The 25,944-nt window shown below is 34.1% G+C and overlaps 1 protein-coding gene across 1 annotated transcript; it reads left to right on the top strand.

Moving 5' to 3' along the window:
• Positions 1–1,974: 1,974 nt before the first annotated feature.
• Positions 1,975–23,012, top strand: LOC147073131 (uncharacterized). Its single transcript, XM_085945243.1, has 12 exons — positions 1,975–2,088; positions 4,772–4,859; positions 5,397–5,550; positions 9,215–9,312; positions 11,043–11,204; positions 13,316–13,475; positions 14,409–14,590; positions 15,985–16,171; positions 16,904–17,004; positions 18,653–18,820; positions 19,362–19,524; positions 21,714–23,012. The coding sequence occupies exons 1-12, from the start codon at positions 2,069–2,071 to the stop codon at positions 21,917–21,919; spliced, it is 1,689 nt and encodes a 562-aa protein (XP_085801369.1). The 5' UTR covers positions 1,975–2,068; the 3' UTR covers positions 21,920–23,012.
• The last annotated feature ends 2,932 nt before the right edge of the window (positions 23,013–25,944 follow it).

Below are 25,944 nucleotides of genomic sequence, written 5' to 3'. Positions count from 1 at the left end.
AACCAAACATAACCTAACCTAACCTAACCTAACCTAACCTAAACCAACCTAATCTAACCTAAACTAACCCTAACTAACAAATAATCTAGTATATCGGGTATTTTCAAGATGTGCTTTCCGCTGTATTCCTCAAAACCGAACTGTACCCATTTTTCTTCTGTATGTCATTGCCTGCTACTTTACAGATAGTCTATTTTGCAATTTATTTTTCTGGACCTTAACATGACGCGTTAGCCGGGAAACGGTTCCTTGAGTTTTGACAAAATGCTTCAAGGGATCCACCAAACAAAAACACACAGGCGATTGAACTCCTAAATGGGGCCCTGGAACTCGAGACGAATACTATTTAATATCGATGAAAATATTATAATACAATTATAGGTATATTGAGAATAATGACGAAGTATTGTCGGTATCAGGTAATGCTAAAAATATAAAATCTTATAAACCGGTTTTTCGTATTGGTTATTATCATCATATAATCCAAGCACTCAGTAACAGTGTCTTTTGAATACTATGCTGTCAAAAGTATACATATTATTATGTATTTTCAAGTATCAGTACAAGAGTACAACACTTATATACGATCCTTATACCAGCAGAGGCATCTAGCGGAAAAATACGAAGCTTGCAATTTGAGACATTTTTTTGATAATTCACAATTTCTGTATCTGAAAACATTAAAAAGAAATATATATTTTATTTTATGTCAAAGATAGACTTACAATTGTAAAAAATGTGAATTTGTTGAAGTGGACCCCATCTTATTATTACATATTATATTTTATGGTCATATTTATTATTAAAATTTAGTTTAAGTTTTCTCTGTAGAATAATGATTTTTTACAAAGTTTTTATTAGCTCGTATTCTTGTTTGTCCAGTACAAATCTTGCAATCGATTTTTAACTAACTTCCCGACTAGCTAGACATTTGAAACTTAGAATATATCAGAACACGATGCCAATGCATTCTTTTAATACTTTTAGCAGAATTGAATTCATTTTCAGTTAATTCTGTTTTGTATGGAAAGATATTTCAGAAAAGTCCGTAAAAAGTAAAAGACTATTAATGGTTGCTTAAGGGGTGGTCCTAGCAACTCAATTATTAACATATACGTGCGTTACTATGGAAATCAAAATTAAATGTCAAAATGACATTTCAGTATTCTATATTTGTTTGTTTTTTATTTACTTCATATCAAGTACAAGTTTGAGCATATTGAGCATAATAATTCAATAGAAAATTTAAAAATGTTCTATATAAAAAGTTCTTTTTATCTTGTAATTATTATTAAAATTTCATTCTATACTATATACAATAAATTAACATTCTTAACCCTTCAGTATTGAATAAAAAGATAACAAATTCTAATATTTTTTTAATAGATAATATTTTAATTTGAACATTTCGCTACAAGGCAAGGATTTTATGTGTGATAATCGATATGGGAAACCGGTTCACCAGATTTCACAATCATTCACATATTACCGTTTATTATAATATTTTTTAGGTACCCATCCAATTACCTATCCATTGTCATTTCATCAGTAAGGCCCGTTTCAGACGGGACACCGGTGTCGCGCTCGATATAATATAGGATTCCTTTGTATTCGAATAAAGGGACCTTTGTATTATGTTTATGAACGCCCAGAGCTAATGAGTCAACGCATAATTTTACGTTATAAATTAGAACATAAAACTGGCTGCGGTAATAAAAACAAGTGTATCGGCAGCTTGAGAATGTAGCGGCTGACGGAAAAGTGTACCAATACGTGTTGACTCATTAGATCTGGGGCATTCATAAACATAATATAAAGGCCCACATATTTGAATACCTATAGTAATTGCCTCTTATAGTATACCGAGCGCGACACCGGTGTCCCGTCTGAAACGGGCCTAAGACTCCCCACCATTTATTTTATTTGATATTGAGCGATTATAAATTAATTAAATCAAATTGAATAAACCTGTTTAGTTTTAAAAAGCTATTTTTGCGGATGCACGTGTACCGAATTTTATTAAATAAACTGTACCCATAATCATTTGAATAAAGACGCTATCGTAGAGATGAAGCAATTATTTTTAAGGTAATTTGAAAAATCTACATTTTTTTAGTGATATTTATTTTTCAACATAATCCCATTTTAGTGTTTATAATAATTATTGGTCTAATGATTTCCTAATTTGTTTATACTATTTGAAAAATAGTTTTTATTGAATTCTGCGAAATACGGTGATAACATCACTATCCAGTGAATATTTCGTCTCTGTTCTGGCAGAACACCCTAACTGGAGAATACTAGTTTTGAGTAATTTGACTTTGAAGCTGTTAAAATGTTTGAAATGGTCTATCATGTGAGTTTAATAAGTAATCGTAAAAAGGATGACTTTAAAATAAAGACTGTTTATTTATTAAGAAGGTTTCCAGACGGTAAAGTTTGAAATAAGGAACATTTTGGTATAACTAACCCAATATGCAATCTGCCAGAACAGTGACGACTTGTTTCCAACTATAATTCCATAATACTACATCATCTATTACACCGTGCAATACAATGTGACTGTATCTATCATTATTATACTGAATGAAACAAAACTCAACGTCATATTATGGTGTGGTAATAATCCAACTCTCTCTTCTTGGTCGTACACTCATGCTTGAGGATCGTGACCACTTTTTAATTTTGATTCTCCATCCTTTGAGCGACCAAGACTTATCATCCTTCTCGATCTTCCGCTTCTCTCAGGGCAGAATGAATGGTGTCAGATCTTTCACTTGATCACTTAATCCAACAAGTATGTCATAATCTAATAATATAAAATAATGAATGATAAATGAAAAATATTCACCAGAATCACCACTGCCTTGCGCTATAAAGAATTTTCCAGGGTTTTAGCAAGGTGGTTTCATATGCCCTGACCGAACTCAAATTAGCAATACTCGATGCGGGTAGACGAATCGTTTTCAATAAGGTATCTTCCTCAGCCGGTATAATTTTTTTTTTGACTAGCATCAAATAGAGTAGTTTGCGTACTTGAACTCGTTAAAAACCCTCGATAATAAATCATAAAAGTATTTTGAATATATAGGTATATAAAGGAATGCCACAATCCAAAATTATAAACTCTGCAAGTGCCCCTACTAGGTTTCAAAATTGTTTTTGTTGAATACTGTGAATTTGTAAACTGAGGCAAGATGTAATTGCTAGATTTTGTAATGTTGGATATATAAAAAAATAAGTAAATTTTAAATTTAAAAAAATACAGGTATGTGTATAAATTATTGTCCCTTGCCTTTTTTTAAATTTTGACAGCCGTAGCTCTAAAACTTTAACTCTGATCTAACCATTGATATACTACTAGATGAGGAGTTCCCATACAAGTGTCATTTTAAAAATGTACCACAAAAGAAGATAATATAATTTCGTCTTATAATATTTCCTTGTAGGTATAATGCGTTAAGACCGTTAACATGGATTCTCGAATTTCACCCGTATTGCCCTGGCTGTAAAACTAAATTTGCGTTCATGGGATAGTGACCCTAAGGGTATCTGCAACATAAAGCTTGCAAGCTACCAAAAATTCATGTCTGAGCGGACAGAGCAAGTCGTCATGCGCTGACTATTAGTTAGAGTAAGATGCAAGCTAGATCGGGCTTACTCATAATTATTGCCAGGTCATTTTCGATACAAATATTAAGTGAGCTTATATCGAGTTAAGTCCGCTGATATTAAAACAGTAAGTTTTAGCACTGGCCGAGTCGCTGAAAATCGGGCGTCATTTTAAGAAGCATATGATTCATCCAGTAGTATATCAATGGATCTAACTGAAAATTTGACAGCAGTCGTTTGAAGAATGTATATTATTATGGTGCATGTCGTGGACTACCTACCGACCACTAGTGGGCGTTTCAGCTTTCATGGTGGGCGGTAGGGATTATAAAAACATTTTCATTGTGTTTCTCATGTAAAGGATCTCATTAATAAATTTAATTAATTAAATGTAATTTCATCAGACTTTATGCTTATATGTATGCAAATTATAAATAAAAAGATAAAGTTAACTACAGTAAGTTGTTTCATAAAGATTTATTCTGAAAAAACTTAGCGAAAGTCTGACATAACGTATTTGTGTAAGTAATTATTATTATATGCGTTAACCTGCTGTAACTTTGCTTTATAAATTTTATGAAGTAGAGTTACTTCCCTAATTTATAAATCACCATTACTGTGAAACCGGTGGGCGGTTAGAAAATTGTACTACTAAGAGAGATACAAAAGTGGGCGGTAGGTATAAGAAGGTTGACAGCCCTTGGTTTAAAGGTTCAACATGTGCTACGGGATGGGAGAACAACGACATTACACACTTTTTTCCCGTAGCGGCAGCCCGTGACAGCAGGCGACAAGGACCGTGACATGCACCTCAATGTGGGTGGGACTTAATAGTACGCGACGTGCATCTCAATTTGATCACAAATTTTTCGTTAAATAAAAAAAAAACAATTTAATTAAACATGATAGCAATCCAAATAACAAGTTCAAGACAAGTATGGGAGCAGAGATGGCAACACCGACGACAGGCGGAAAATATAAGATTGAAAACCATAGCAACCAAAATCAACAACCATATAACAAGTCCAATTGCAACAAACACGAAGTGAATTATTACTAGTATGCAATCAAATATTGAGTATTATAATGATTATTTTGAACAACTGTTGTCATGCATATTTTTCCTAGAAACTTTTAAATTTTTGTTTGTATCTTTCAGATTGTGGCACATTTACATAGTATATACGATACTAATAATATCAAGCACAGATGCATGGCATAAGTCATCATTTTCCATCAATTCAAAGGTAAGTTTTGTATTTAAATAGCATGTAATTTAAATGTTTAGCGTTATTAAACGTAACACGTAGTTAATGCTCTAAACATTCTCTAGTTTCTTTTAAAATTGTATTTTTCTTTTCTTACATTATCTGTCTTATCTATGTAAGTATATACTTTTTTTATGTTTTTCTGTTTTTGTCTCTCCATTTTTCGTTAACGATTTTAAATAACTCTCTAATTATATTCATTACAGCTGTATATAATATTTGATCTAATTTAATTTGTTTTATTATGCTTTTTGTGTCCGCCTGTTATTGGGACCATCACATATTATTTTTTTCTATATTATATCCATATCTATCCTCTGTGATTGATCCTGTTGGTTGACCTAAATAAATAAAAAAATAGTATATTTAACTAAAAATGAAAAAAATTGCATACAGTGAGTTATGACTCGAGGCGACTCATATAGACATAGGTACTAAATAAATAATTTGTCAGAGAATTTAAGAATTTACCTACTATTTGTGTTCTTTCAAAAGAGAAGAATTTTTCTTTTTCAGCTCCCTACAGAATGCGGCCGGTCAAAGATTTACTCGCCAGAGTTTCGATTGCAAAGCTGGGGAGCTTGGCCATGGTTGGGTTTGATCCAGTACGATGGTGTCGGGATGGCGAGATGTAATGCGGTACTAATTCACCCCCAAGTGGCTATATCCAGTAAGTATACAAAAACTATAAAAAATCAAATGCAAAGTCGACGTGGTTATGTTGGTATTCACAAAACACATAACTTGGTAACTCCCAGTATGAATGTCGCTAAATAATTAATTAATGCATATCGACTATAGAAAGGAAAAAGGGCGTAACTCTCAGTTTTTTCCAAATAGGTTTTATTGCATAAAACATTGTACACAACTAAATACACGTTATGTCCAAACGATGTAAGCTGCAAATGCCGATTTATTATCTAAATTTAGCTAGCAATTAAAAAAAATGACGACGTGGGAAAAACGACAAAAACATAATGTTTGTTAGTTTTTTTTTTAATTAACTCAATAATTAATATCAGAGTAGGGATATAAAAACCAAATTACATATTAATATGTTTATGTCTATTTTGTATTTTAACTTGGACCAAAAACCATAACAAAAACGTTTTTGTGCCTCTTGTAAAATTTGACTTGTGTGGATTACGCCCTTTTGCCTTTCCAAAGTCGAATTGAAGACCACAAGCAAAATAAATATCATTTCAAGTCCATTTTTTGTATAAAACGAACTGTTAATGCCATCTTGTGGAGAATTTCTTAACGTATTTTTCGGAAAAATAAATCATTGTCCTATAAAAACGTGTTTCTAATAAAGGTGGGAAAGATCATTCCATGTGCATGGATACTGGATAACATGACCTATTGTATTTTTGTCAATAATTGAGTAAAATTCTCAAATAAATGGTAGTGTTTATTAATCATATTTTTATGTTACCTAATAATTGATGAAGATTAATGTACTTACCATAATAACAATATTGTGTCTCAATAAAATATAATAACTGAATAATCAATTGAATTAATATAGCATTATTTGACCAATGTGAACTTTTTTACTTCACATAATACATAGATTTTTGAAGTTATACTTCTTTGGGCGCGTTTGGAAAATCAGATCAGAGTGTATTTTTGGCGTGTGACATGTAACACATAGTTTATTTTTTCACCCGAAAATAAACGCACTCGATTGGATTCGAACCACCGATTGTTCGCTTATCAGCCGAACGCACTACCATTATGCCACAGTATGATACTCCAATCATGACGATTATATAGTATAATTGTTCCGTTGCCTAGGCAGCGAATTTATTGTTGTCGGCCATTTTCAATTTCTTACGTAAACAAACTATTAAACGTTATTGTGGCAGTTGTTACTTTAAAATAAAAACAACGATAAATAATTATATTATTTAGTAATATAAGTTAAAGTGTATAGAAATAAACCAACGGCGTTCCAATAAGCGGTCCTTTTTCTTGAGTGTGTAATTTAACAAAATAATTAAGAGCTAGTCGAAGGATCTAGATTATCACAAGTTGTGTTTTTGTTTTGTTACGCCAAAGAATTATAACTTCTAAGGCGCGTACAGAAGTACACACACCGATTTTTTATGTATAAATACACTTTTCGAATAAAGTAGGTACATCTAGACATGATTGTCTATTATTTTGATCTGCAAATTGAGAAGTCTAGGATTTATAATAATAAATTTACTCTTAGTAATCTGACCACAACAACAGCACGTGGAATATTTTTTCCCACAAAAAATTACTTGACTGGAAAAAGATTTTTTTCAGAAACAGGAAATGTAATATAATATTTTTAAGTGAATGTCCTGTTATGCAATATAATAATTAATAACAAATAAAAATCATTTAACAATTATAGTAAAAGATTAATTGTAACAATTATTATTTAGAGTTTGAAACTTGATACAAAATGATATTACAGCTATGTCATAGAATGCTATTTGCTTGTGGTCTTCGCATGTATTTCAAAAAGTTCCGCTACTACACACAGAATTCATGATATTCACAGCTTGAGATTCGCAATCAATTACCGCGTTGACCCACCATATCGCGTAAATGTGGCGATAATAATGAAACGAAATTTCACGATAAGAAATCTCCTTCAAGAATTGAAACGCTGTGCATTAGTAGATACTGTCGAACAAGAACTTCTTGTCCACGTGTTAAAACTGTGAACTATAGATCTACCATCATAAATTGGCATTTCAGCGAGGGCGCTAGTATGACATTGAGAATATTACCATAACTAACAAAAAATGGTAATTTATATTTTTTTATTGGTAGTAGATTTCTGTACAAATATTATGCAATCCATAATTCGAGAAACATGTTGTAAAATTAAATGGCATTTGTAACAAATTTATCCTCGATAGATAATTTTAGTTTCAAATTCGACCGGCTGCCAACTTACGATGGTAGATCTTTAACAAGCCCCTCCTGTTTAGTTATTGAGAAATGAGGAACGCCCCCAAATTTATCATTTTATTTTACGCTTCCGTGGTGTACATAATTATAAATTTACGTATTTTGATGCTTTTTATAATAAAAATGAGTCTAAAACGATCAGGAAAAATATTAAAATTATTATTAGTAACCCTTTTGTTTATTGCGAAGAAGAAAAGGAGTCGTACCTAAAAAGAGAGCCGATACGTTCTTGTTGAATGCGGATCATTTAATTACTTTTTAATTACAACATTTAAATAACATGATAATTATATCGAATGGCCAATTAATTAGTGTACAACAGGTGTTCCATCCGCGTGGAAAGGTTAAAGATGCGTTGCCGCCATGACAGGTATCTCACTGAGAAGTCTTCTATAATGCGACTACAGCAACTTCCGGTTATTGACGAGATCTTGTTGTCGGACAGTATAATTTATTCTAATTGACCTTACTTGATTGAGGGACCTGAGTAGAAAAACAACCTATATCATCTTAAGTGATTTTTCCTTTCGTATTTTATTTAGCAAAGTTCATGACCTGGCTACCAGCCCCCATAAATTTGTTGGGTCACTACTGTGGTATTCGATGTGTGGGTTGAGGATGATGATAATGAAGTCTACGATGTAGCAGGGTGAGATTTATTAGCAGCGTATCGGTACAATAGTATATTATACAATGATAGTACATATAATCTACTGAGATAGTTACGAGCTAGGTACTTGGATTCGAGTGACATTTAGATAAATTATTCTTCGTTATTTATACAATAAAAAGTAATACATTAACATTAAATTCTGGTACATAATCATATTAGACTAATTATAGAGTCAGCGTTTTAAATCGAGTAGTTTGTGAAATATTATTTTTTATTATAGTCGTAAGAAAATATGATACCATGAAAAATGATTATTCGGCTAATACACCGTAATGATATAATGTGCTGTGATATGTAGCTGTAATAATATACCGTATCTAATATCGCCAATCAACTTGCTGATCTAGCTAAGGTTTGTTTACTGGAAATTGATTCGCTGGGAATATATTATTGCAGAATAATTTGATAAACAATAGATATTTGATCGCTACTATACTACAGCTACAAATTTTGCAATCAATTATCCAAAATATCTACTAATTTGTTGTTTTCTTATGCGCAAAAACCAACGTCGTACGAAAACGATCTACATTGAAGTTTATCTGACTTGAATATTTTGACAGGCGAGTTTTCGACTTAGTTGGTTAGGATTATGTTGGTTTTGAGTCAAATATCTGTCTGCATTGCGCCTTAGGTTCTTTTGATTCTCTTTTCTGCTCGTTCCCAACATATAAAATCATTATTATTAAGCCTTTCGTTTTGTTTACAGCTGTTTTTTGCATAAAACTTGTTCCGGAAATTCTATTAGAGGATCACTTATTTATTGCATTTTCTATTCCTGCCCTACCGTCATTCCAAAACATATCGGTAAGTAAAAACATATATAAAATACTTCGTACATACCCAATATGTATTTAAATACTAGTATGTTAATAGTGTCTCAAGGTTATCTAAATTCCGCCACATTATACGTTTATATGTAGGTCATGGCTCCAACAAAGGGGGACTGATAGGGTTCTAGCATAGGGGGGCGGGCTTGGGAGGGGCCCGGCGTGGTAGGTCGACCAGTTAAGTGAGATAAAGACACAAAAAAATGCTCTAATAGTAAAAAAAGTCACCTGCGGCGCTATTTCACAAGTGAATTTGAATTTTATAATTATTCTTATCGTGTTTCCTGACTAAAATAAGAATAAAAATGACCATTTATCCAATATGGCCAAGGGTCATATTATAGCGCGCTTCATAATTGAACGTCGAGTGCCGACAATTCAAGTGAATTTATTTAAAAAAAAAAAAAAAATCCCGTAAAAAACACATATTACTCTTTATTTACCCGGAACCTGGAGTTCCACGGAATGCTATGTATAAAACACTACTAAATTGCCCTGAACCTTAGCGATAGGTTGGGGCGCCCGCCAAACATCGCGGCCAGGGGGCCCGCTTCGGGATGTGGGGCCCATGATGTAGGTAGTTGATATTTTTGTATAATAGTATTTATATTTATTAATTATTTTAACGTTTCATAACATATGAAGTTATAAGAAATATATTAATTATCTGAAATCTAAATTAGCAGATGATGGTTACACACCGGTTGACCGGCGAGGTTATAGTGTAATTATAAATAGGTAAATGTAAACATTTAATCTGTTAAGGCTATACCTCAGTTGAGGCATGGTCTAAAAAGATCGTGGCTAGGCGATGCGCGGATTGCAGGTCGTGGGTGCAAATGACGCATGCCCAACGAAATATAATTTGTCATATAAATCCAACATGCGTCCATTTAATGTTATGTTTATTGTTCTATTAGTAACAATAATAATATATTCATTGACATGTTTTTTTTTCCAAGTAAATGGGTAACGTTTTTAGTCACTTTTACACGATTTAAGAATTAATACCCCCGTCGCCATCACGAAACAAATTGACGTGTTGCCAGCGAGTCCAAAATTTCGTCGCGCCTATAGTTGAAAATTATTTGCCGTTTCACTGATGTATCGTCTTAATACAACAAAGTCGTGAAAACGGTCGTCCACCAACAACATTTGAGAACCTCAGGGGTGGTAGACATCAAGTTTCTAAAAAAAACCAAGAACGTCCAGTTTCACCCCGGAATGTCCGGGTTGTACGCCACGCTCCAAAAGGTTGAGATTGCCTGGGGAAGACGTCGGACTGTAAAACGTTCACGATGGTCTTGCCTTGAAAGTTGAGAGCTTCTGTAGCAGCGGACATTGGGTTTCCAAAGGTTGACTACTTCCGTGGCTCCAGTGCTTGAATTCTGATTTCATTCATCTGTGCCGCGCCCTGTTGTCTCGGTGCCTAGTTGGCGGCACCGAACCGTACCCTATTTTACAACGGAGATGAATGTTTACAAAAAATAATAATGACAAAGATATTTAATTATACAATACTAAAATTGTAAATACCTACCTAATGCTTTATAAGTAATACAGTAATGACAGACTTTCGTTTTTGACTTCTATTGAAAATATTGCTTTTTGTGAGTACCTCAGCTAGTCGATCTCTCTGGCACATGATTCGTATCATTCTTCTACATTCTAGCTAGATGATTACAAATTACATACTTTTTATTTCAGGTTACCCATATTGACTTCCTTGGAGAATCGTACAATACAGGAACATCAATATCTTTGATGAGACTCTCAAGGCCAGTCACAATCAGCGCTGAAATCCAGCCTATCTGCTTATGGGAACAACATAAACAATGGAGCAATCAGATCTCCAATCACATTGCAATGGTAAGGATTCGTCTCCTGGTTCATGATTCTAGTAATTTATTTTTATTTCATTCGATGCAGCATGGAAGCTTAAATTTATAAAATAATCTTTAATGATATGAAGAAAGCGACTTTTCTGCTATCCGTGCAACCTTATGATCTTTGTCGTGTCGGGTCTTCAATAGCTACAATGTGTCGCCCCAGAAGTTGGCGAAGGCAACACCATTTTCCTCGGGTTGTAGGATCTCGTCGAAATTGCAGCTTACTGGGCAAACCTTGCATGAAAAAAGGTGCTCCATACTTTGCATTAATAATAAAGTAGACATTTATAATAAAGACGTATAATAAAGGTCGGATTATGTTTCAAATAATTCTCAATTTTTTTCATATGGACTTTACGACACGTAGCCCCGACTATCGAATTGTATGAACTAAGGTAAGCTCCGATCGCAGAGCCTAAAACTAAATAATTCATAATTAGATGATTTAAAAAAATAATTTCTATGGTGTTTAATCGAATATTAATTAATATAGACTGTTTTTTAAAATAAAAAGAACTTTTATCTAATGATTTTTGATGTGTATAAATGTTTTGAAAAAATACGTACTTAATTTAAACTGATCGCTTAATTTTATGTCGTCAGTGAGTTTTTGAAGTTTCATTAAATTAGTGTGTCGTTGTCATTAGTGTGTGCCCATTCATTAGTAGTAATATCGTATTATCTTCTTATTTCTCGTAAGTATACCTGACAAGTGTGACAAGTGACAGCCTACCCCTTTCCAAAAGTCACCCTTCGCCACTGATCGACCTAATAGGTTAAGTAGGTGGCTAACATTTATATTGTTTGGGCATCGCGTCAGTTGAAGAATGGTCTTATGGTCGAGAGGGTTCAGAAGAAATTCTTGAGACTCCTTTACTTGTGGTTGTATCGATACTATCCGTGGCTTTATCCAACTAACTGTCTCTTAGGTATGCGTACATACATGCAGTCTGCAATTTAGAAGATATCTTTATTTAGCTATGAATTTTTTTCGACTTATACGAGGTATAAATGAGAACTCTGTCATTCTGGGCAGTGTTGACCTGTGTGTCCCTGATAACTATCTTATAAATATAGAGCATCAGTTGTTTATTCTTCCAAGGTTCAGAACCAACCTGCCACTGGTAATGCCATTTGGGAGGGCGATAACTATGTTCGACCAAATTGCTTCGGGTGTTGATATATTCCACTTGCGTGATGGTGAGTTTAGGCGGACGCTATTTTATAAATTCTTAAAATTGGGTCTCCTTTGCAAACTCGGTGTACTTCTTTGAACTTCTATTGATATATAATTGTATTTTCACTGCTTTTGTATGTATAGTTCAGTAGTTTATTGTGTTCTCTTTTTATATTTTAATTTTTATCGTTTTTATAACTTTTTTCTTTATAATATGTTTCATGTCATGTTGTGAACGTCTTAAACTTATAATTTGTAATGTCCACAATATGTTAAAAAATAAATTGAAATATCTCGTAAACACAAATATCTCTTAATACAACCCCTACTCTGTGTAGGCCTGTGTGATCCTCTTAGAATCAAACATGTACATAATTGTATTATTGAATAGGGATTGCATTACCATTGACATTTAAAAATATGTATTGATCATAATTGTAGAACTAGTGAATTTTTACAAATAATTTGAAAATATTGATAATTTTAACTAAAGCCCTCACAAGTTCATCGATTGCAAATAAGTCCGGCTGCAGGAAAAGCTTCTCAAATTCAACGCTTGTACAGTCAACAATAATTATAGAACAATCGAACATTTTTGTCACGGATGTTTTCTATTTAGAAATAATATTTTGATAATTCATCGCGACAATTACTTATATAAATATATTTGATGGAATTTGTTTTATTATTTTTTCACCTCTGTTGGATTCACTCAATACATTTGCATTTTAGCAGCGCATTACTTTCATTTTCAAAAACGTAAACGAGTGTGCTCTCTTAATACCGAAAATTCCTGTATTTTGGATTTAAAAAAACCGGTATTTCGGTATTGATAAATATTTAAATACCGGTATCGTAATCCCTATTATTGAAGAAATAAGTCTCACAAAACGTACGTTTTTTTCTTCTTTCAGATGATTGGCACAGACCACGACAACCTTTATAAAATAGACGGATTGAGAATTTACCAGGCTCATGTGAGAATTGTGCCGATGGATAAATGTTCGGCATCACTGGAAGAGATATTCAGAGAGGTTGTTTTTGCCACACAACTCTGCTATGCCTATATAAGAGGTAGGTAATCGACATATTTGGAAAAGGATAATTTAAAAAAAATTGTTATAAGTCTACAGAAAGGAGCTTGGTGATGTGTGGAATTCGCAAGAGGCTTAAGTTGTTATATTGAGATGTATGTCACGGCGACTAATTTAGTCTATGGTTTCGTCATTTTGCAGAATATTTTGAACGATATTTCACTTCTCTAAATTCAATTATAGAGAGTGCCAACTCTAATGTGGGTAGTAGTATTTTTAATTATTAATAATTATCCATGCTAATTTCAATTAATTTGAACAGTTCCTACGTGTGCGTACGTTAAAATTGCTTGCGATATTATATCAATAGATAATATTTTGAACAGAACCCAACCCGCAGACCATGGGTAATAGACAATATTCTTCTAGAAAATACAGTGCCAACCACAAAAAAACAAAAAACGTGATTTTGACATGATTCGAAAATGTGTAAACATGTAGAATAATATGATAAAAACGTCATGCAGGTGTCGATGCAGTGCGATTCAACGTGAGGTAACCTCATTGTTGTTTTGCTGATTTCGGCAGATTTTGCCAACTGACAATGTTCGTTTAAAGGTTCACAATGTGCTACGGGATGGGGGCATCAGTCTGATAACATTTTAAACACCAAGAAAAACGACATTATACAGTTTTTTTCCCGTAGCGGCAGCTTACTGTGACGTCACGTGATAGTCCGCGACATGCACCATAACATATTTCGCGTTTTAGAGGCATTGCTCGGTAATGAATTAGTAGACGTTTTACTTTTCGTTATCTCGGAAAGAAAATCGACATGCGTTACATACTGTATGAAAATGGGTATTAGTTAGGTTAGGTTGGGTTAGGTTAGGTTAATTCACTTCGTACCTTTTCTGAAATATGTTACGTACAATACTACTATTAGAATAATTTAACTCTTCTCATTTTCCAGATCCGAAAGACTGCCATTCTCTTGGGTCAGCTATGATGATGCCTAGACTAGCTGAAGACGGATCCTTCGTCTGGTATCTGCGTGCACTTCAAAGTCAGAGAATTTGGTTCTGTAACGGTCCTGACTATTTAACAGCGTTCGATATTGCGAGAGACAGGACTTGGATCGAATCTCATTTTAAAGTCAGTATCTTATACCCATACAAAAAAAACGAATCCGGAAATTTGTACGAATGCATTTCGCCGTGTCACAGTTTACCGTGAGCTCTGTATCGGAAACCGATGGTCGTATGGCATTGAGATCAAATTCATGTTTAAATAAAAAAAACACTTATACGTAAGTACCTAATAAAAACTACCGGAATACAAGGAAAAGACTTATATATTTCTCTAAAGTTCTGAATGATTCAAAAGTAGGGTTCGAAATGGACCAGAGCGCACGGGAGCGCCGTTCCGGTTCGTGAAATCGGTAAAATTATCACTCCGGCTCGTGAAAAAAATAATTTGACCCTCAAAACTAGATAGGTACGCCATATAACAAAAAAATCTGACACACCTATTTTTATAAAATACGTTTATAAAATTTGATTACTTACTATTGGTGGCAGCTCTTGTAGTGCAGTGAGTAAGGAACTGGCCTTCCGCCCGAGAGTTCCGAGGACACAATATTTATGTGTTTTTCTCAAAGCCTGGGTGTTCGTGATTGTTCAAAATTACTAACAACCACCTTGTAAGAACACCACCTACCATGTAACCACATGGTAATTAATAATTTTAAAAAAACTTACTATTGTTAACTTCTTCAAAGAAATTCGAGCGCTCCGGTTCGTAAACTTTCCCATTTCGAGCGCTGTTTAAAAGTAGGTAAGCATGTATGCGCTCGTAAGTATCAAGGTGCACCTGTGTACTAATAATAATGACAGCGTTATTATCAGATATTGACTAACAATTAGTTTAAAATAATTTTCTTATTGAATCTAATAAAATTGAAACATTACTGTCTCCAATGCTCAACAAACAACGCGTTATTTGTTGATATCAGTGTTATTCGGCCATATCTTTCTAGTACGACTGCCCACTGTGAACTGTAATAATACAGCGAAATGTTAGGCCGGGTACTCATTAGCGAGCCGTAACTGTAACTGTTCCATATACTGTAACCAACCCTAGATGCGAAATAATTATTTATTAGGCTCGCGAACTAATTATTTGGCGTCCATACTGGTTAAAGTATCTGCAACGGTCACAGTTACGGCTCGCTAATGAGTACCCGGCTTAATATGTACAATTTACATGTAACCAGAAGAAAATAATGTACTAATATTCCCACTAATATTCCCCTACTATGCAACCCTAATTCTATTAAGTTCAAATTGCACTAACGGACAGATTTTCACCCCGATCGTACTGATCGTGAAATGTCACTTTGTATTGTTCTCTGGAGTCGTGCCCAAAGTAGAATAATTTCTATTTTTCACGACTATGACGATGACGACCGGCGACAGTTCGGCCGAGGATTACCATATGTTTCCGCTGATGCATTTCAGTGCAAATTGAGCTCTGTCATATATTTGCAGTCATCGGTTGAATCTGGGTGCGGAAGACGGGTAGTGGCACATACATCACTGATAATTCGAGGAACTGAAGCACTCCGCGGTGACTGGCCATGGCATGCAGCCATTTATAAAAAGCCAACTGGAAGAGATGGACAGAACGTATACCAGTGCGGTGGATCACTTATATCTCAGAGATTCATATTGACAGGTTAGAGACCTTTTAAATACAAATGCCCGTATTTACACATCAGTGAACTTTGAAAATCATGGACTGAGTATTAAAACCTGAGACACCGCCGTGCCGTACATCAATACTCAGTAGTGCATGATTACGACTGTTCTTTTCAACCGGGTACAAGGATATATATATTTTTCAGGGATCGAAATGGAACGGAACGCACCGGAGCGCCGTGCCGGCTCGTGATTTTGTAAAATTATCGCTCCGTCTCGTGGAAAAAATATTTTGACCGTCTGAGTTAGATAGGCCATAGACAGAAAATCTGACACACTTATTTTTATAAAATACACATACGATTTGATGACTATGTAAATATCTTCAGAAAATTTGTCGAGCGCTCCGGTTCGTAAACTTTTCCATTTCGAGCGCTGTATTTTTTAATAATAATTACAATCATCATCGTCATTTATGGCACTACAGCCATTGGTGGGTCTTGGCCTCCTTCAAAAACTTGATCCATCCTGAACGATCCAGCGCTGACACTTTCCAATTATTTTGACCTAGTATTTTTAATCTCCCGTGGCACAGTTCAACCATTTCAATTTCGGCCATCCAGGTTTTCTCTTGTCATCAGGGTTGCGTACATAGCCCGCCTCGCCTACATATCCTCCGGTATTCTATGCACGCGGCCGATTCAGCGCAGTCTCTGCATTTTTATATGCCTCGTGATTATAATACTTACGGTTATTATTTTTTCCACAGCTGGTCATTGTGTTGGACGAGACACGAAGCCTGAACAATTTTTAATTATGTTAGGGAAACATAATCGTGATCTATTCGAGACAGGACAAAAAGAAATGGAGGTTTGTTTCATTAAAATATTATTATAATATTATCGAATTCAAGGATGTAGACTGTTTAATGGTTGAAACACACCAGCTGAAAAATTACTGACAAGAAAATGTTTCTCTTTTGAAAACACAGTCATATTTTGCAGTTGGTGTGTCAATATCATTAAACATTGATTATTTAACTCCAATCAGGAGACCAAAATTTCATGGGAAAATAAAAACAAACTCCTTATCCGATTTACGGTTTTTGGAGTCGTTACAATCCAAGATTTAGCGATGACGAAGCCTAAATGAAATGCAATGGATATACGTGTTGAAATATCACTCATAATTTATGATTTTACCGGCAAAAATATTACGTCGCTCAGCAAGAGAATGGGCCAAGTGTAACTAATTTCGTTGTAATAGAGTTTTGGTTGACAAAAGTGCATCAGACTGGCATTTTTATGCTCTCTTTATAGGCACTGTCTAACCTCTTAGTTAGGGTATATGTCACCGATTCTAACAGCACCGCAGTATTAATTATACGCCAAAGCGAATTGGGAGTAGAGGTATAAGTCACATGACGCTGTTCTGTATATTTTTCACATTAAAAATAACGAAAACGGGTATAAGCATTTTTTTTTCATGACTTATATTGTTGTTCTCGTGAATAGATGGATTAAATTTTAGACATACATTTAGGTACGTACTTAACTCATTTCGGAATTTTGTTGACATATACCACTTCTCCTGCTAGATATTATTAACTCAATATGAGTACACTTCGCATTGGTCACAGGCAAAACAAAAAGCCCAATAAAATTATCTGCAAACTGACAAAATGATTTTGTGGTATGATTCAAATTTTGCGCACAACTGCACTTGGGTCCGTTTCAGAAGAGAAACCGGTGTCCATACACCAGTGTCTCGAGACGCTGCATTTACACATAAATGAATGGCCACGTTCAAACGGAGAGACCAGTGTTTCGCGCCACAAACACTTTTTTTTATTACAGCCATATATTAGCCAGTTTTTTATGTCTGTATTGTTTGTATTTCTAATTTTGGACGCGAAAATATCCGTTAAATCATCAGCGACTGAGGCGTTTATATAAATAATAATAGAATGAAAAATGAGACTCGTGCAAAAACGTGGCCATGTACTTTTAGCTACATTAGATAGTCGAGTGGCTGGACACTTCAGTGTCTAGACACCGGTGTCCAGTGTGAAACGGGCATATCTACTTAATTTGGTGGCTAAATATTGTGCCGCTGTGTGGTCCTGAAGTGCTCATGTCGACAATATCGCAATATCGATACATGATGACGTACGTCCTGTAGCCAGGTTTGCATATTGAAAATAGTCCCGACTGGGATTTAGTCATAAAACAAAATTAGGCGCAATGTTGCAACTGTCTTCCGTGCGCGCAAGCGAGGACATGCCGGGTCAGTGACGTCACGCGGTTAGCCCAAATGAATAAATAGCTTCTGCATACGTGCCGATGAGACATTTTTTACCCTGCGCCCCATGTCGAGTGAAATTTGTTAATAATGGCCGTTTTATTCAAATTAAAATGTCACATTCGAGCTATGTACTGAGGTACATTAAGTTACATGTGTTTTGTGTTAGGGATCGACATAATATTATGATGCATTGAAAGATTATGTCATTTTATAGGTTTCACAAATTATACGTCACGAGGATATGGATTGGACCACACTTCGAAATGACATTGCGCTTATGAAGCTGGCCGAAGACGTTGTGTATAATGAATATATTCAACCGATTTGTATATGGGATGAGACGGATACAAGGAAGGAGAGCGTATTTGATCGTGTTGGAAATGTAAGCAAATTATGTATTAATTAGACCTCGTTATTCATTAGGTACAGACCATGCGATATAATATATAAAATGTCATTGGAAAGTGAACAGCAATGTATCGGTTCTCTTTTTAGATGCGACTCTTTTTCTTCTTTGCAATAAACCAAAAGTTTACTAATAATAATTTGAATATAACTCCTGACGATGTTAGACGTATTTTTATTATTTAAAGCTTCAAATTACGTTAATTGACAGATCCGTACACCACGGGAGCGTAAAATGAAATTATTCGCTTGGGGGCGTTCCTCAGTCGTAATCAGTTTATTTTATAAAAATAATTTAATTCGACATCTGTCGTATATGTAGTAAAGTAGGAATGTATTATAATGGAAAGTTTTAAAAAAAAATCCAAAAATGTAATCAGAAAACATTACTAAGTATTTTGTTTTCTATGTATTTCGAATTTTGTCTTATACTTGTCTTCTGATGGGGAATTCGCGCATTAATTATTCAGGGTGTATATTCTACATATTATGTAAACGATTTTTTTGATTGTTTTTAGGTTGTAGGATGGGGTTACAATGAAAATGGCACTCTATCGCCGACACTCTCAATTGCTGATATTCCAATCACAAATGACTTAATCTGCATTCAGTCAAATGCCAATTTTTTTAGCACCTTCCTCCACGACAAAACATTCTGCGCTGGAAATCCAAATGGAGACGGTAAGAAGGCTTTGCTCACTGTCCATCATTTAATCATTTTCTTAGGCCGTTTATCCACGAAGTCAGAAATCCATTATGCGAGATGAGGATCTGATGTGATTTCCTTTAATTTTTATTTGCCTTCAGATTAATTATTATTATAATACGCCGCTTGTCGACACAACATCTGTCGTCAGAGATTATTTTTCTTCATATCACGTGTGTCAGTGTATAAAAAAAATGTCAGATAGGGTAAGAAAATAAACTAGATGGGAAAAAATGGTAGACTTTTTCAAAATTCAAAAAGTATCTAGGATTTCAAAAAAATGTGTCATAATTATTAACATTGTTTTTACAAGAACTGAAAGACATGAAGAGATTGGACGGTGCCCACAGAGAGAGCACACACTTAATGTCAGTTTGAAGCACTTTTTGTAGGCCAAATGCCATCATAATGAAATTAGGTACACTTTGCCGCAAATGGGCCGTACTCGGAGATTAAAACGTTCCGCTGAGTATTTTTTTCAATCAATACTCAGCTTGCAACCAATTTATGATAAGCGTATTTTCATTAGCAAAAGTTCCCGCAATAAAAACTTTATTAGGATTGTGGGTAAGAAAGAATAATGTAACTGGAAGTATTTTATTTTTAATGGCAATACAAAAAACACATATTATTTTGAAATATTATTATTATAAATACCTGTGAAAAGTTTGGTATCCTATTGCACTGCAAGAGACCATGGTTTTGACTTGACGAATATTATAAAAAATCAAACCTTTTTGGAGAATTGGCACAAAACATCCGCCATGTTTGCTATACGAGATGATGTACGCTATCGAGAAGTTGGTAGCATGTTGATAGTTTACAGTAATACCAACTGTCTTTTCCCGTTTCATACTGCTTCGTATGTATTCATACGTAAATGATGGTATTATGTTCTCTCTTTGAGCACCGTCCAATCTCTTTGGAGAGACACGATACGGAGTAGAATTCCATAAACTAATAAAATAAGCCATTAATAATTTATAATGATAAAAGCCAATTTAGTCATTATTTTGTATGTAGATAACATTGATTTAATTTTTAAAATATTACGTACAAAAGACCAGCATGTTGGTTTTAAATCAAATCTGGTAAAATATTCTAGCTTTGTTATGAGAAGTTTGAAGCTGTTTGCGGTGTCGAAAAATGCTACACTTAACGCTATACGCCAGATGAAAATTTTGCAAGCAAATGCTTATTATAAAATGGTTAGATCTTACAATTAAAACGCTCAGTCGGCAACGCTGCTCATGATATGCCTAATGAAAACTGGGTACTGAGTGCTGGTCAGGGATGTTGTGGAGGGTTTGATGCAAATAAATTATATTATTAATGAGATACACTTTTGTGTTGTAACATCTAATAACCTTTTAAGAGCATACTTCGGTGAAACGGCAAATAGTTTTCAATAATAGGTGACACGTAATTTCGCACGCGTTGCCAATCGGAGAGCGATGGTTGACCTGTGAGCACGTCAATTTGTTTTGTGATGGCGTCGGAGGAATTAATTCTCAAATCGTGTAAAGATGACTAAAAAACGTTACTTATTTACTCAAAAAAAAAAAACAAAACATGTCAATGAATATATAATTATTATTACTTAAATAACAATAAACATAACATTAAATGGACGCATGTTGAATTTTTATGACAAATTATGTTTTGTTCGTCATGCGTCGCTTGCACAATCGGCGCGTCGCGTAGTCACGATCTTTTTAGACCATGCCTCAGCTGAAGTATAGCCTTAAGACGATACATCAGTGAAACGGCAAATAATTTTCAACTATAGGCGCGACGAAATTTTGGACTCGCTGGCATTCGGAGAGAGAACGTCGAGCTGTGACCACGTCAATTTGTTTTGTGATGGCGACGGGGGTATTAATTCTTAAATCGTGTAAAGATGACTAAAAACGTTACCCATTTACTTGATAAATAAAACATATCCATCAATATATTATTATTGTTACTAATAGAACAATAAACATAACATTAAATGGACACATGTTGAATTTTTATGACAAATTATGTTTTGTTCGTCATGCGTCGTTTGCACAATCTGCGCGTCGCGTAGTCACGATATTTTAGACCATGCCTCAGCTGAAGTATAGCCTTAAGGCTTTTAAGCAGTCATAGATCTGGTAACACTGGCTTGTGTATTTTTTAGGAAAAGGAGTCTGTAACGGAGACAGTGGTGGGGGTCTCACGCTGCCCATCACTCAGGCCGATCACGAAATCACCTGGTTCTTACGAGGAATCGTTTCTGTCGCCATCAAAAAACCCGGCGCCAGCATCTGTGATCCCAAACATTATGCAGTATACACGGATGTGGCCAAATACACTGACTGGATAGCCAATAAGATTGAGAATTAAAATTGTAATATTCATAATTCTAATGAACACGTAAAATTACCTACATAATTAAATACATTTATTATAAAGATGTTATGAACATAGATTGACTGACTGCATAATCGTTTTCCAGGTATCTCTATCCCAAACTCTCCCCCCCTCTCTAAACCCTCCGTATTAAAATAATAAATTTTTATATTTCTTCAAAAAACAACGATATTTATAAAAAATTAAAATGTTTGTCATTGGAAATCCTTTTTATTTATATCACAATATTATATATGTCTCAAATTGCAAGTTTCGTATTTTGCCGCTAGGTGCCTCTGCTAAGTGGAGTATTCACCTTAATTATTAATTATTGAGTTATGACTACTATCGCACGTGTATAATAATATTGTATTGGGTATAGGAATATGCAATTATTTCCGTTTAAGGTCGAGATGCATAGAATATCACGTACCACTATTTCGTTGTTTACTGACTGATTAACGGCCCACATGCTCAGCGTAGGTCAAAATGGAGTTTTTATGGTATTTTCAGAGCATAACCATGGACATTCGTTAAACGTTGTAGATAATCTATTTATATAATTTTGAAGCCTTATTATCCTTTATATTTATTTTAAACATTTTATGACTGCATAAAGTATTTTTATTACATAAAATAGTATTCTTTTAAACCTCTCGCTTTAATGTTTTAGAATATAGTAATATTTCAGTACGTCCATGTGCAGTGGTGTTAAGATTTTTTAGATTTATTAATTTTTAAACGCATTTACAAAACCATTAGTAAAATTAATGTTAACATTATATAGTGACATAATATTTCCGATAAAAAATTATATTTTATAATCTTTTTGATCCCAAATTTGACAAGAATTAGGCATTTTATTATTCAAAAATGGGCACGATTAACACATTTGAAGATAATTCTAAAGATACTGATCATAAGCTATGTCTTTGACCATTTAAGTGTGATAAACATCCTACGAATAATGTTTGCTTTATAATAATTATTGACCTAGGAATAATGTAGTATTTTTTTGAAATACGCCATTTCTATTGGCATTTCCCAGTGGTTAAGCTACAACATACGGCGGTAGCCATAAATTGACAAAAGATTAAAGAAGTAGGGAGTAAGATGATGTTAACGCGCGTGTTTGAACATGTACCGTTTAAAAAAAAGTTTAAAGATTATAAAATATATTTTTTTATCGTAAATATGTCACTATATAATGTTAAGATTAATTTTACTAATGGTTTTGTAAATACGTTTTAAAATTAATAGATCTAAAAAATCTTATCACCACTGCACATGGACGTACTGAAATATGATTATATTTTAAAACATTAAATCGAGAGGTTTAAAAGAATACTATTTTATTTAATAAAAATACTTTATGTAGTCATCAAATGTTTAAAATAAATATAAAGGATAATAAGGCTTCAAAATTATATAAATAGATTATCTACAACGTTTAAGGAATGTCCAGGGTTATGCTCTGAAAATATCATAAAAGCTCTATTTTGACCTACGCTGAGCATGTGGCCCTTAACGGTTAACGAAGGGGACGCTCTACAGAATTGCCCTTGAGAATTGAAAATATGATTTTTTTACATGTGGTCCGGAATTGTTGCTCTACTGGTAATATTCAAAGGTCGCCGACAATGCTTTGGTCTAAAGTAAATAATGTTATCTTAATTAAATTTAAATCATAAACACTGTCCAAGTGAATAAAGAATGGGGTGACCTACAAATGATATCTTCTAATATACGTAAATGTTACTAAATTCAATTTGTTAATCAGCTGTTTGGTGGCAAGTAATTGCAACCAATATGATGGATAGCCACGATATAAACTTAATAATATATTAATAACGTTTTAACCTGAAATTGTCCGAGAACTAAACATACGAAGGATGTTGAAATACGAGGGTGGGTCAATAAGTCCTTAGAAAAGCCGACAGGTGGCGCGACTAGTACTACAAGCGGTTTGTTTTCATGCAGCGGCACTACCGATTCAGTATGCTGCGAAGTTTCAATCAGATTGGTCGGGTTGTTGTGTGTTTCTCGTACATTTAAAAAAAAAATTTGCTTGTGGAAAATGGAAAAATGGAAAATGGAGAAAATTGAGTTTAGAGTTGTTATTAAACATTTTAATATAAAAGGGTTAACAGCAAAGGAAATAAAAATGAGTTGGATTTAGTTCACGGCATATCTGCTCCTTCACTTGCAACTATTTATAACTGGTTAAATGAATTTAAACGTGGTCGTACATCAACAAAGGATGAACCACGCTCAGGACGTCCTGTAGAGGTGACTACACCAGAAATGATCAATAAAATCCACGATATGGTGTTAAGTGACCGAAGATTAAAGTTGAGTGAGATAATTGAGGTTACAGGGATCTCAAAAGGTAGCGTCATTTCTATTTTACATGACAAATTGGGCATGAAAAATATTTCTGCAAGATGGGTGCCGCGTTTGCTCACAGTCGACAATAAACGCAGTAGGGTGGTGGCCTCTAAAGCCCTGTTGTCGCTCATGCAACGCAATCCGGATGAATTTTTTCGTCGCTTTGTGACTGTAGATGAAACATGGATACACCACTATACTCCCTAGACGAAAGAACAGTCAAAGCAGTGGATTGCGAAGGCAAACCATGTCCAAAGAAGGCGAAAACCGTAAAATCAGCTGGTAAGGTTATGGCTACTGTATTTTGGGATGCACGTGAAATTATTTTCGTTGACTATTTGGAAAAAGGAAAAACAATAACAGGGGATTATTATGCATCTTTATTGGACCAGCTAAAAAACAAAATTGAAGAAAAACGGCCTCATTTAAACAGGAAAAAAATCCTCTTTCATCAGGACAATGCCTGTGTTCACACATGTTTACGATCAATGGCTAAAATTGAAGAATTGAAGTTCGAATTGGTCGACCACCCACCGTATTCGCCAGATTTAGCCCCCAGTGACTTTTTCCTTTTCCCAAACTTAAAAAAATGGCTAAGTGGACAACGTTTTTTTTCAAATGAAGAAGTCATCGATCGGACAAATGCTTATTTTGAGGACCTTCCGAAAACTTATTTTTCTGACGGTTTAAAAAAAATTGAGAAACGTCTAAGCAAGTGTATTGAGCTCCAAGGAAATTATGTTGAGAAATAAAAAAAAAATACAAAAATAAAACCTGTTTTAATGCTTTTTTCTAAGGAATTATTGACCCACCCTCGTACATATCTACCTACATTTTTATTTCATGTGCTATCCAAAAACATTATTAATGAATAGTATTTATTTTGAATGTGTAAGATCTATTACATAATTATTAAAAAAATAGGTACATATTGTTTAATTCTAATGCATATTTAAAAAAAAACGTGGAATATAATTTATTATAAAAAGAAAGTGACTTTTTATTACTTACCCGATTGGTTTAAATAAATTTAGTCTGACACTTTTACAAACAAGTAACGCAACTTTACTTTTAGTTGGTAGGTACAATAATTATTGTATTTTGTTGGTAAGTAAAGCCAATGCAAGAAATAATTTATACTTATAAAAAATGATTATTAACGTGGTCACCCACAGATTATTTTTTATTCAAAGCTAGCGGATCGCAGCGAGCAAGACGCAGAATCGAATCACCCAGGGCTGTCGAAGACGTCTTACTTGTTTTTATGATAAATTGTTTTTAATTGTGTGCAATTTGGTGGAAAATTATAATATATACAGTTGCTTACCATTCGGTTATCCAATGAGCTGGGGTTTGTTTCCTCTTCTGCTGACATCCTACAGTTTTATTTTTTATCTTGCCCATCTCGCGTAAGGCTATCTGATATTATAAAAGTCACACAGTACAACAGTGTTTAAATCTAATATGTAATTGCACCGGTTTAATTAAAAACTATAACGAAATTAACATTTTAATGATTTACAGATTTTCCTATGTTATATCAACTTAATAGCAATTTTAGTGAGACCAGATACATATTACGATATATCCAAAATACACATCATCAGATAATATGTGAAATATTTTGATAA

This window comes from Rhyacophila brunnea, unplaced genomic scaffold, assembly GCF_057557595.1.
Source record: "Rhyacophila brunnea isolate RB1 unplaced genomic scaffold, BYU_Rbru_1.0 scaffold_18, whole genome shotgun sequence".
In the NCBI taxonomy this organism is placed as follows: Eukaryota; Metazoa; Arthropoda; class Insecta; order Trichoptera; family Rhyacophilidae; genus Rhyacophila; species Rhyacophila brunnea.
This window is presented reverse-complemented; position numbering and strand designations above follow the sequence as displayed.

Bases quoted from the DNA above. Each gene is read 5' to 3' on its own strand.
- LOC147073131 (XM_085945243.1), top strand. From the start codon at position 2,069: ATGAAGCAATTATTTTTAAG. The intron at 2,089-4,771 runs GTAATTTGAAAA...TGTATCTTTCAG, and splicing joins ATGAAGCAATTATTTTTAAG to ATTGTGGCACATTTACATAG. The intron at 5,551-9,214 runs GTAAGTATACAA...TTTTGTTTACAG, and splicing joins CCCCCAAGTGGCTATATCCA to CTGTTTTTTGCATAAAACTT.